The sequence below is a fragment of the Stomoxys calcitrans genome, chromosome 2 (assembly GCF_963082655.1).
Source record: "Stomoxys calcitrans chromosome 2, idStoCalc2.1, whole genome shotgun sequence".
Taxonomy (NCBI): Eukaryota; Metazoa; Arthropoda; class Insecta; order Diptera; family Muscidae; genus Stomoxys; species Stomoxys calcitrans.
Window position 1 is genome coordinate 154,976,387 of NC_081553.1, and position 12,163 is coordinate 154,988,549.

The 12,163-nt window shown below is 37.2% G+C and overlaps 1 protein-coding gene across 3 annotated transcripts in view; it reads right to left on the minus strand.

The window, feature by feature from the left end:
- Nucleotides 1-1,739: 1,739 nt before the first annotated feature.
- Nucleotides 1,740-12,163, minus strand: part of LOC106088359 (tyrosine kinase receptor Cad96Ca) — a 168,928-nt gene continuing 158,504 nt past the window's right edge. For all 3 annotated transcript variants that reach the window (XM_013253836.2, XM_013253837.2, XM_013253838.2), the window contains exons 10-11: nt 7,152-7,293; nt 1,740-2,014 (exon numbers count right to left, since the gene is read on the minus strand). In XM_013253836.2, coding sequence (XP_013109290.1) covers nt 1,790-2,014; nt 7,152-7,293 — 367 coding nt within the window. In that variant the 3' untranslated portion in view covers nt 1,740-1,789. The remainder of the gene's footprint in view (nt 2,015-7,151; nt 7,294-12,163) is intronic.

Genomic DNA, 12,163 nt, shown 5'->3' on the forward strand with positions numbered 1-12,163 from the left:
TTTGTTTCTTCCGTATAGACTCAAAAACGGCTGAACCGATTACCTTCAAATTTTCACAGATTCTGTAGGTTGGTCTGGAAGGAAACATAGGCTATATAATCTTTTGATAATGGGGGGGGGGCGGACCCGCCCCTTTACCCCAAAAGTACTATCCAAAAATAAAAGTGGACCAATCGGCACAATATGGGATTCAAATGAAAGGTATTCAAGATTAGAGTACGAATTTTGTGATAAAAGTTGGGTCCAAGTAACTGGGGGGCCGTCCAGCCCCAAAACCCCTTAAAATAGGTTTATTTGCCGATCATGACAATATGGGACTCAAATGAAAGGTATTCGGGAGTAGATTACGAATATGGTCAGGAAGTAGGAATGGCTTTATAATTTATTGATAACGGAAGGTGCGGACCCTCCACCGTTACCCCAAAAACACCACCCAAAATCAAGAGTGGACCGATAAGGACAATATGGGTATCAAATGACAAGTATGCGAAAGTAGATAACGAATCAGGCATACAAATTCAGGGGGTCACCGCAAGCCCACAAAAACGCTGTTTTGGATATTTATTTGCTGCAAAAAGCTATGGTTACCTGTGGTTTTAATTACATTAACCGGAGTTTTGTTCGTCGCATAGAATGTCTAAAATGAAAACAAACAAGTAAGAGCGTGTTAAGTTCGGCCGGGCCGAATCTTATATTCCCTACACCATAGATCGCATTTGCCGAGTTCTATGCGCGGTATCTCTTTTTAGGCAAACAACGAATATTGAATAAGAACTGTTATGCTATTGGAACTATATCAAGTTATAGTCCGATTTGGACCATTAATGAATGTTGAACATTGTAGAAATCATTGTGTAATATTTCAGTCCGTTCGTATAAGAATTGCGCTTGTAGGGGCTCAAGAAGCAAAATCGGGAGGTCGGTTTATATGGGAGCTGTATCAAATTATATATATGAAGTAACATGGCGTAACAGAAATTATGATACCCTATCCAGTCAAAGTGTTTTGAATGACAACACACTCTTGCTCAACTTTTATAAGTTCTTTACTATGGTTTTCTTTGAAAAGAAAAATCACCAACAGATTTTAAAGATCAAAATAAAAGAGCGCAAACAGAGAAGCCAACCGAACCCGCTGTGTCGTAGGTTAATGCGGCCTTCGCACAAAAAAGAGCTTGCAGTGATATTCAAAGAATGTTCAGTGCACAACAGCTTTCATAAGTTCTTTGGTATGCTATTCTTTGAATAGAAAGCATTGAATATGATCTTGAGCTGGAACATGACCGAAAAAGCACGAAAAGTAAAAAAAAAATATTACATTTTTTTTATATATCATGGATTAAAATTTCGGACATAATTTTCCTTGCCAATAGTATTTTTGAATCTGAGTTTACTTTTTTTTTAATGAGTAGTAAAGAAAAATTTTGAGGAAATTTCCATACCCACTTCTAGTACATGAACTATTTATAATTTGTTTGGTAATAGGCTATGTTTCCCTAGTTTTAGTAAATTTCTATAAAATAAGAGAAATTTTTCAAAAAGAGCATTGAAATTTTTATGTCAGCTTTATGTAAAGTTTTTACTACATAATACGATACCCTTTTTTCTATGAACACATAAAAACTTGATTATTATTAGAAATCATTTGGCGTTCTAAGTTAAAGCTTAATTGAACAGAATTTATTGAAATAATCATTTTTAAAATTTCAATTTAATTATAAGCAATAGAAAACATAACATTATTTAAATTAACTTTTATTTTTAATTTATAAATTATAATAACATCAATTTAGACCTTTTCACAACTTAAGTTAATAATGTTGTAGTAGTTGTGATCTGGGAATCGTTCCAACTCAATGTAATCCATTTCAGTGTGCAATAGCTTGTCGAGCATCTGTACCAGTTCTGCAAACAATGGTCTGTCACTTGGATCCTGCGACCAACAATAATACATTATGTTGTAAAGTTCACGGCGGCAATGTTCTGGCTTTTCCAACCTGTATCCATCGCGTACCTGAAAGTAGAGGACAATTTTAACAAAATTACATACATATCTTTTTTATTATAAAAATTTTGTATATGCACTCAATGAAAATTTAGTAGAAACATGCCATTATGTATTTGTAAAGGGTGATTTTTTTGAGGTTAGGATTTTCATGCATTAGTATTTGACAGATCACGTGGGATTTCAGACATGGTGTCAAAGAGAAAGATGCTCAGTATGCTTTGACATTTCATCATGAATAGACTTACTAACGAGCAACGCTTGCAAATCATTGAATTTTATTACCAAAATCAGTGTTCGGTTCGAAATGTGTTCAAATTTTGACAAATTTTGTTCAGCGATGAGGCTCATTTCTGGTTGAATGGGTACGTAAATAAGCAAAATTGCCGCATTTGGAGTGAAGAGCAACCAGAAGCCGTTCAAGAACTGCCCATGCATCCCGAAAAATGCACTGTTTGGTGTGGTTTGTACGCTGGTGGAATCATTGGACCGTATTTTTTCAAAGATGCTGTTGGACGCAACGTTACGGTGAATGAACACATTTCGAACCGAACACTGATTTTGGTAATAAAATTCAATGATTTGCAAGCGTTGCTCGTTAGTAAGTCTATTCATGATGAAATGTCAAAGCATACTGAGCATCTTTCTCTTTGACACCATGTCTGAAATCCCACGTGATCTGTCAAATACTAATGCATGAAAATCCTAACCTCAAAAAAATCACCCTTTAGCATTACCATTTATATTGCAGAAATATCATAACTCTCAGTATTTCGTGTTACTTAAAATTATTATTTGCATGGTAATGGATCTAGTATAACCAGTAATACAGAAAAAGAATAAGAATGTTTTAAATTGAAAAAATAATCCCTTCCATTAGTTTTTAATTGAATCTGAACTGTTCTCAATTACGATCATGATTGAAATGTTGACATTTTCAATCAAAACAATTTATTGATTCAAAAACAATTTTTTAGTTGAAGCTGAATTTTTTTAATTGAAACTGAAAATTTTTTTTAAAAATAGATGGGTTTGAATTGTTTTTTTTATTAAGTTATTAAATGTATCAGTCCTTTTTTATTGTGCGTTTTATAAAAAATAGATTTACCGACATCCGGAAATTTTGGACTTTCGGACCCAAATAAAAACCTTTGTGTTAAGGCAGTTTTTGGCAAAATCTGAATAAACCATTTGTATTTTATCTATATATTAATTTCAATTTTAATTTAATAATAATAATAATTAAATTTTTTAAATGGTCCAAATAAAACATGATAGGAAAATTAAAAAAAAAAACAATACCTTTCAAAGTTGAGTCAATTAAAAAAATCATTCGAATTGATTTTTGAGTCACTTTTCTCAAACTATTCGATAGCAATCAATTATCATTTTCACGAGTTTGAATTTAAAAATTAATTGGATCAGTTAAATTCGTGATTGAAACCGACTTTTTTGTGTTAACAGAGAGACCAAGACAGACGCATACAAATGAGCCACAGATAAACTAGCGAATAAGTACTTTTGTACTTCCTAGGACATCGTGACATAGGTAAGGTTAGGTTTAAGTGGCAGACTGCCATCAGATTCAGTCTACTACTTAAACCTATCCTTTTCCGATTCGACGATGACGGATACAATGACTGAGAAGTCTGCTCTAGCCAATGACAGCAAAGCGGCAGACCTCTCAAAATGTAGATTAGGCCATCTATCATTCGTCTTCCTTCGGGCCTGATACTGAAAACTTAGATTGGTGAGATATGGCCAGGCGCAGCACAGAAAACTTAGCTTACATGTCGCAAGAGGCATAACCACAGATTCTAGTTTCCCTGGGATGTGGAGGGTAGTTCCTAGTCTCGAAAGCTCGTCCGCTTTACAATTCGCTGGGATATCTCTGTGGCCCGGCACCCGTTGAGAGATCTGCGACAATAGAGGGCGGTTTTTGTGTTGAGAAATACGTTCTTCAGGGATTTAATGGCTGTCTGAGAAGATAGTTATGCCAATCGTCGTTATGACATACTATCTTAGCCATTCCACCACTTCCTTAATTGCAAGGATCTCCGCTTGATACACAATGCAGTGGTCGGGTAATCTTTTCGATATGACAAGTTCTAGATCTTTAGAGTACACCCCAAAGCCCACCTTGTCGTTTAGTTTGGAACCATACGTATAGAAGTCTATGTAACTTCTGTTACCAGGGATACCGTAGTTCCTATCGGTTATATCAGGAATAGTGCTACAGTACTTTTTATCAAAAAGCGGCTCAGGTATGGTGTAATCCACACTGCCTGGAACATCGAATATTGTATCAAGGGTAACACAGTGTCCGTAGCCGCCACATGATCAGTGAGATAGCTACCTTAACCCCACGGCAGTGATCGCTGCAATTTGTTTAGCCTAAATGTCCAGAGGTATAAGATGTAGCATTAAATTCAGTGCATCATGTGGTGTCGTCGGCTGTGATGCACAAACAAGCCATCCTTTGGATCCGGTTAAGTATTGCGCAGTAGGCGGAATTTTGAAGTGCCGTCCACCAGACCACAACACCATTTAGCATTATAGTTCTGACAACTGCAGTATATACCAAATGCATGATACGCGGTCTAAACCCCCAACTTTTGCCAATTGCTCTTTCTTCCACAATGTTGGATTTGAAGTTCAATTTCCTGTTCAGCAAAACACTCAGGTATTTTGCGCTTTCTGTAAATGGAACATTCTCTCCTCCCAAGGAGACAGGTTCCACTGTAGGCAACTTGTATCTCCTGCTGAAAAGAACTACTTTTGTCTTGCAGGGATTTATACCTAGACCACTTTCGTTAGACCACTTTGTTGTTGCACCTAGAGCTTCCTGAAGTATATCTCTTAGAGTGCTGGAGCACTTTCCCCTAACCGCTATTGCCACGTCATCGGCATACGCGACATATATTTTTGTCCAGAGACAAAAATATATGCCGACCCATCTATTGAGATCCACAGATCTTTAGCCTGCTAATGCATCTTTTAGTAAGTAAGTTATTAAAAAACTTTCTTATGTTAGAGTTGATGCCTAGAAACTCCAACTCCTCATGATTGACGTTGGTTTTACATTATTCAAAGCACCTTCAATGTCAGGAAATGCTACCATTGTATATTCCTTGACAGCGAGAGAACCCTCTATGTAGCCGACTAGGTCGTAAAGGGCTGTTTCAATGGATTTGCCTTTACCATATGCATGCTATTGCCGCGTCAGGCTATCTCCAGGGATCTTTGAACTAAGATATGTTTGTATCAACTTCTCAAGAGTCTTCAGCATAAAGAATGACAGACTAAGAGGACAAAAATCTTTCGCCTTCGTGTGGTATGGTTTTCCTGCTTTCGGATGAAAATTACCTTCGTATCCCTCCATGTTTATATGACATGCTGATACAAGCAGAGTATATCTCCCTAAGCCAAGGAACCAGTCTATCAGACACAGCTTGTAATTCAACCGGTGATACACCATCAGGGTCTCGTGACTTAAAGGAGTCGAAACTTCTTATCACCCAATGGATTTTCGGTTTAAACACAATTTTTCTAATAACCTCCGACGAATGCATACCAGTGACAACCTCTTCTGGCGCCACGTTGTACGTTGATGAATTTCCTCGAAAATGTGTATCAATGAGTAGTTTTAGTGTTTCCTCACTAGACATTGACCATACACTCTCTGACTTCTGAATATACGCCACCGTAATAGGTCTCGAGGACAGAATCTTCCTTAGTCTAGAGGCTGAGGCTGGATTTTTTCTGAGCCTTTTAAGCTCGCCCCTATATTTTCTTAGCTCAGCCTTATAGACGTCCAATCGTGTGATGCTCTTGAGGCTTTTGCTCTGTTGAAGAGTTTTCTGCAGTTCTTCCTTAGACCAACCAGCTCTGGGGTCCACCACTGCGGTCGCTGTTCGCTAAGTTAGGCCATGCCGAATCTTTGTAACCCACCAGCATAGATTCTGCGTAAAATTAACACAAAATAAAATTAGTCAAAAGGCATAAATTTACTCTACGTACCAAATTTCTGCCAAACCAGGCAAAAGTGAAAGCTTCTTGGTATCGAACAAGGATAATCGAGAGGTCGGTATATGGGAGCTACATCAGGTTAAAGACCTATTTGGACCGTACACAGTTGTTGGAAGTCGGAACAGAACACCACATGCAAAATGTTAGCCATATCGGACAAAAATTAGGGACTGCAGGGGCTCAAGATGTTAAATATGGAGATCAGGTTATATGGGCGTAATATCAGGTTACAGACCGATTTAAACCATATATTGCGTGGTTATTGGACGTCGTAACGAAACACTATAGGTTAAAATTGAGCCCAATCGGAAAACAATTACGGCTTTTAGGGGCTATATATGTCAAATCAGGAGATCGGTTAATATGGGTGCTACATCCAAATCTGAACAGATATGTCCCATTTGCAGTCCCCAACGACCTACATCAAAAATATGTATCTGTAAAAAATTTCAAGCATCTGGCTTCAAGCGTTCGACCGCCATCGAGATTTCGACAGACGGACGGACGGACAGGCTATATCGACTCAAAATGTCGAGACTTTATATACTTTATGGGGTCGCAGATGTATATTTCGAGATGTTACAAACGGAATAACTAGGTTAGTGTACCCCTCATCCTATTGTGTTTGGTATAAAAAGCTTTTATTGGCATTACCCTTGTTTAACACCATAATGAAATGACATTTCTCAATTCTACAAGCAAAAACCTATGTAAATGAATACAAAACAAGTAGGTTAGGTTGAAAATAGCGCTTAGTTCGGCTGAGCCAAGTTTTGGTAATTCACCACCATAGCTGTTTCTGTTAATGGATCTATCTACTCGTGAATATTAAAGATGATATCTGTACTGTACGTACCAAATTTCAGCCAAAACCAATGAAAATTTAAGAAGTATATATGGCGACTATTTTTGTGGTTATTTCAGAGCATTAGTGTACTCTGCGTTCCTTAACTTAGACTCATATTTTGCATAGAATGGAGCCGTTTTCGAGCCCGGACCATCAATTTACAGATTTATAAAATCAACGGAAGAGATGATGTCGACAAAGTTTCATTAACCATTCGTATTTTTTGTTTCAATACGAAATGATAAATACAAACGGATATAAATTAATTACCTTGCGCATAACTTCTGAAGCTGATATTCCAGGGTAAGGTGTTGAACCTAAAGTTACAATTTCCCACATCAGAATGCCGAAACTCCAAATGTCGGATTTGACGGAGAACAAATTGTCATACAGAGATTCAATAGCCATCCATCTGCAAAAAAAAAATATTTAATCAATTTATTGGAATTTGAGGCAATATGTGCGTATTAGTTTATTTGAATATTTTCAAAATAAACAAATTTTTAGTGCAGTCGATCAAAAATATTAAATCTGAGCGGACATTTGCAGATGAGAAATAGGGTTTCATTTAATATTTGTTTGGGGCCCATATAACTAATATAGAGTGACACATACCTATAGAATTTCAAATATTGCTATCGAAATAATTTTAAACTAATCTATTTATGTGATTTGTGCAAAAGATAGTTTTGAAGAATATCTAATAAAAAATGCCGTTATATAACTACGCCATGCTCTACCGCTTTTCCATTAATGAACAGGGGCAAATTGCTCACATTTCAATGAGTGCTATCCGATTAAAGTTAAAGCTCAATGATAAGGGTCCTCTTTTTTATAAACGATTGTAAATAGGCCATATCGGTCCATGTTTTGCTACAGCTGCCGTATAAACCGATCTTGGGTCGCGACTTCTTGAGCCTCTAGAGTGCGCAATTCTTATCCGATTGGATGAAATTTTGCACAACGTGTTTTGTTCTGATATCCAACACTTGTCCAAAGTATGGATGAAATCGGTCCATAACCTGACATAGCTGCCATATAAAACCGATCTTGGGTCTTGACTTCTTGAGCCTCTAGAGGGCGCAATTCTTATCCGATTGGAATGAAATTTTGTTCGACGGATCTTATGACCATCAACATAATTGTTTATTATGGTCTGAATCGGTCAATAGCCTGATACAGCCCCCAAATTGTGCAATTCTTATTCGAATTGGCTGACATTTTACACAGGTCTCCAACATATAATTTAATTGAGGTCCGAACCGGACCATGTCTTGTTATTCATTATTCTTTGTTTGTCTAAAAAGAGCTACCGCGCAAAGGACTCGACAAAGGCGATCCATGATGGAGGGTATATAAGATTCGGCCCGGCTGAACTTAGCACGCTCTTACTTGTTTCAAATGGCATAGTTCCTCACAAAAGTCGCCAGAATTAAGAGGGATAACCACCGCTGGAAATGTTCTCGCCATGCTTCTCACCCAAGCAGGCGTTCAGAGTCATAGGCGGACTTGCTGACCTCTCCGTTTTCGAATTACGAAAAAAAAATATTAAATGGTGATAATTTTGTTCTACCATATCTTTCGTGTTTTCCTCATAACTTTGAGTCATTTTAACATGTATTGGCTGGTGCTATATTCGCTTTTACAGTTGAAAGTATATGTTTGCGCGATTTCTTTTTTAAACACTACAAAAATTTCAATGATAACATAATACTTTTATTAAACTTGTTTTCAGTTATGGGGGATAACAATGTCTTCCTGAATGAAAGCAGCAAGTTTTTTTTGCTTCAAAATCTACTATCTGAAAAATGTATCAAGAAAAATTTTGCAAAACCTTACATAATACCTGAAATCAAATAAGAACGTTTGCCAAACAAGTAAACATGCATTAAGTTCGGTTTGGCAGAGCTTGGGATACTCATCACCATGGATATGCATGTATGTATATCGGTTGAAATTGCTGCTATGTATATACCAAAAAATATGGTGCGGGAAATCCGATTGCATTGAATTTAAGCAAAATTTGATTTTTATACCCTCCACCATAAGATGGGGGGTATACTAATTTCGTCATTCTGTTTGTAACTACTCGAAATATTCGTCTGAGACCCCATAAAGTATATATATTCTTGATCGTCGTGACATTTTATGTCGATCTAGCCATGTCCGTCCGTCCGTCTGTCGAAAGCACGCTAACTTCCGAAGGAGTAAAGCTAGCCGCTTGAAATTTTGCACAAATACTTCTTATTAGTGTAGGTCGGTTGGTATTGTAAATGGGCCATATCGGTCCATGTTTTGATATAGCTGCCATATAAACCGATCTCGGGTCTTGACTTCTTGAGCCTCTAGAGTGCGCAATTCTTATCCGATTGGAATGAAATTTTGCACGACGTATTTTGTTATGATATCCAACAACTGCGCCAAGTATGATTCAAATCGGTCCATGTTTTGATATAGCTGCCATATAACCGATCTTGGGTCTTGACTTCTTGAGCCTCTAGAGGGCGCAATTCTTATCCGAATGGAATGGAATTTCGCACGACGTGTTTTGTTATGATACCCAACAACTGTGCCAAGTATGGTTTATATCGGTCCATAACCTGATATAGCTGCCATAAAAACCGATCTTGGGTCTTGACTTCTTGAGCCTCTAGAGGGCACAATTCTTATCCGATTTGAATGAATTTTTGCACGAAGTATTTCGTTATGATATCCAACAACTGTGCCAAGTATGGTTGAAATCGGTCCATAACCTGATATAGCTGTCATATAAACAGATCTGGGGATTTGACTTCTTGAGCTTCTAGAGGGCGCAATTCCTATCCGATTTGGCTGAAATTTTGCATGACGTATTTTATTTTTACTTTCAACAACTGTGTCAAATAAGGTTCAAATCGGTTCATAACCTGATATAGCTGCCATATAAACCGATCTGGGATCTTGACTTCTTGACCCCTAGAGGTCGCAATTATTATCCGATTTGAAATTTTGTACGACGGATCCTCTCATGACCATCAACAAACGTGTTTATTATGTTCTGAATCGGTCTATAGCCCGATACAGATCCCATATAAATCGTTCTCTCTATTTTACTTCGTGAGCCCCAATGGGCGCAATTCTTATACGAATTGGCTGAAATTTTACACAGGTCTCCAACATATAATTTAATTGTGGTCCCAACCGGACCATATCTTGATATCGTTTTAACAGCAGAGCAACTCTTTTCTTATATCCTTTTTTGCCTAAGAAGAGATGCCGGGAAAAGAACTCGACAAATGCGATCCATGGTGGAGGGTATATAAGATTCGGCCCGGCCGAACTTAGCACGCTTTTACTTGTTTTTTTTTTAATAGAGACAGCTGTACCCAACAATTTTTCAATCCCAGTAAGCAAAATACCACTTGCTGACACTACTTGCGAAGGCGCGGATAGAGGAAACAGATGCCACAAATCAAAATTTCCATGTGCGCTACGATATTTTATATAAAATTTTCCAACGATTTCAAAAATACTACCGTTCGAAGCTAATCGATGTTCGGATTTAAAAAAAAAACACTCAATTTTTAGGTAATTTGGTCCTGTTACAATAATATCCCGAAAATAGATACGGAATTGACTTTGTTTCTACCAATTGATGTATTTAATAATATTTTTTGGCAAAATAACATTCTCGATGGAAATTCCTATAAAACCTATCCTTTTTCACTCTTTTTCAACTTTGATGGAAAACAAAAAAAAAATTATATATGTATATTTAGCCCCTTAAGCGTATGTTATAAACTAAATAAATGTACACTATAAATATATATAAATTTTAGATTAAGCGCTTAACATACGCTTAAAGGGCAATTACCTTAACGTAACTCCAGATTTATTTGCCGCACATACTTTCACATTTTCATTGAGATTAAAGCTTTGTGAAACTTTGTCACCTCGAGTATGTAAAATTTGAAATATATCTTATTATAAGCAGATCTGAACAATCTTCGACATAGATATCGAGGGGTCTAATAGACTCACTGTTCAAACAGTGAAATCGGAAAAAATGCGCCTTTTATCGGCTCAAGACCTTAAAACGAGATGTCGATCTGTATAACAGCTACAGTGGTAAAAAAAATTAAAGAACATTAGGTGTTGTTCTTTAATTTAGCACAAAAAAGTAAGAAAACATGGTTACTTCTGTAATGTTACAACAGTGTTACGCAATCTGAAATGCCTAAAGGACACAACGGTCCCAGGCCCGGATAGAATCCCCTCGTGTATTCATAAATACGGTGCAGAAAATTTTGCACTTCCTCTCTATAATGTTTAATAAGTCTCTGGATACTGGCTATTTACCACCACTTTGGAAAGAATCTTTTATTGTTGCTTTTTTTAAATCGGGTAGTAGAACTAAAGCGTCAAACTAAAGAGGCATTTCTAAATTGAACACAATTCCAAAATTGTTTGAAAATATGGTGACTGAGGTATTACCTTTTCAAATTTAATCTATTTTTGTTTAATTTAAATTTTTCAAGTTTTTTGGCTGTTAGGGCGAGATCATTAAATTTTGCTTGTTTCTCTTTCGAGACGAGCTCAATGATCGGAGATGCAAATGGAAAAGGAAAACCAAAGATAGCAACACACACCAACCACTATGGGACGCGTTTCGTCTTTGGTTATTGCGAAAACGCATCTATGATACAATTATCACATTGACCAAGTTCGACAACCCTACTTATTAGCTGTACTTTTTCCAATGCATTTATGTTTGTGTAATGACAGACATTCTGTCTGTGGTAATTTACACTTCTTCCGTACAACACATGATTTTGTTCATCTGTTGGAAGTTGTATTGATGGCTTCGAATGCTAAGGCAACGGCAATAGCTCTCGCTCCGTGTGCCCAGGTTCGAATCCTGGCCGGGCTCTGCCGAATTTTTTCATTTTCAAGTTTTTTTTTCTGTTAGGGCGAGATCATTAAATTTTACAATTTTTAGAAAACATGTTTCTCGGAGGCTACCGTAGCGCAAAGGTTAGCATGTCCGCCGTTGACGCTGAACGCCTAGGTTCGAATCCTGGCGAGACCATCAGAAAAAATTTTCAGCGTTGGTTTTCCCCTCCTAATGCTGGCGACATTTGTGAGGTTCTACACTATGTAAAACTTCTCTCCAAAGAGGTGTCGCACTGCGGCTTGCCGTTCGGACTCGGCTATAAAAAAGAGGCCCCTTATAATTGAGCTTAAACTTGAATCGGACTGCACTCATTGATATGTGAGAAGTTTGCTCCTGTTCCTTAGTGGAA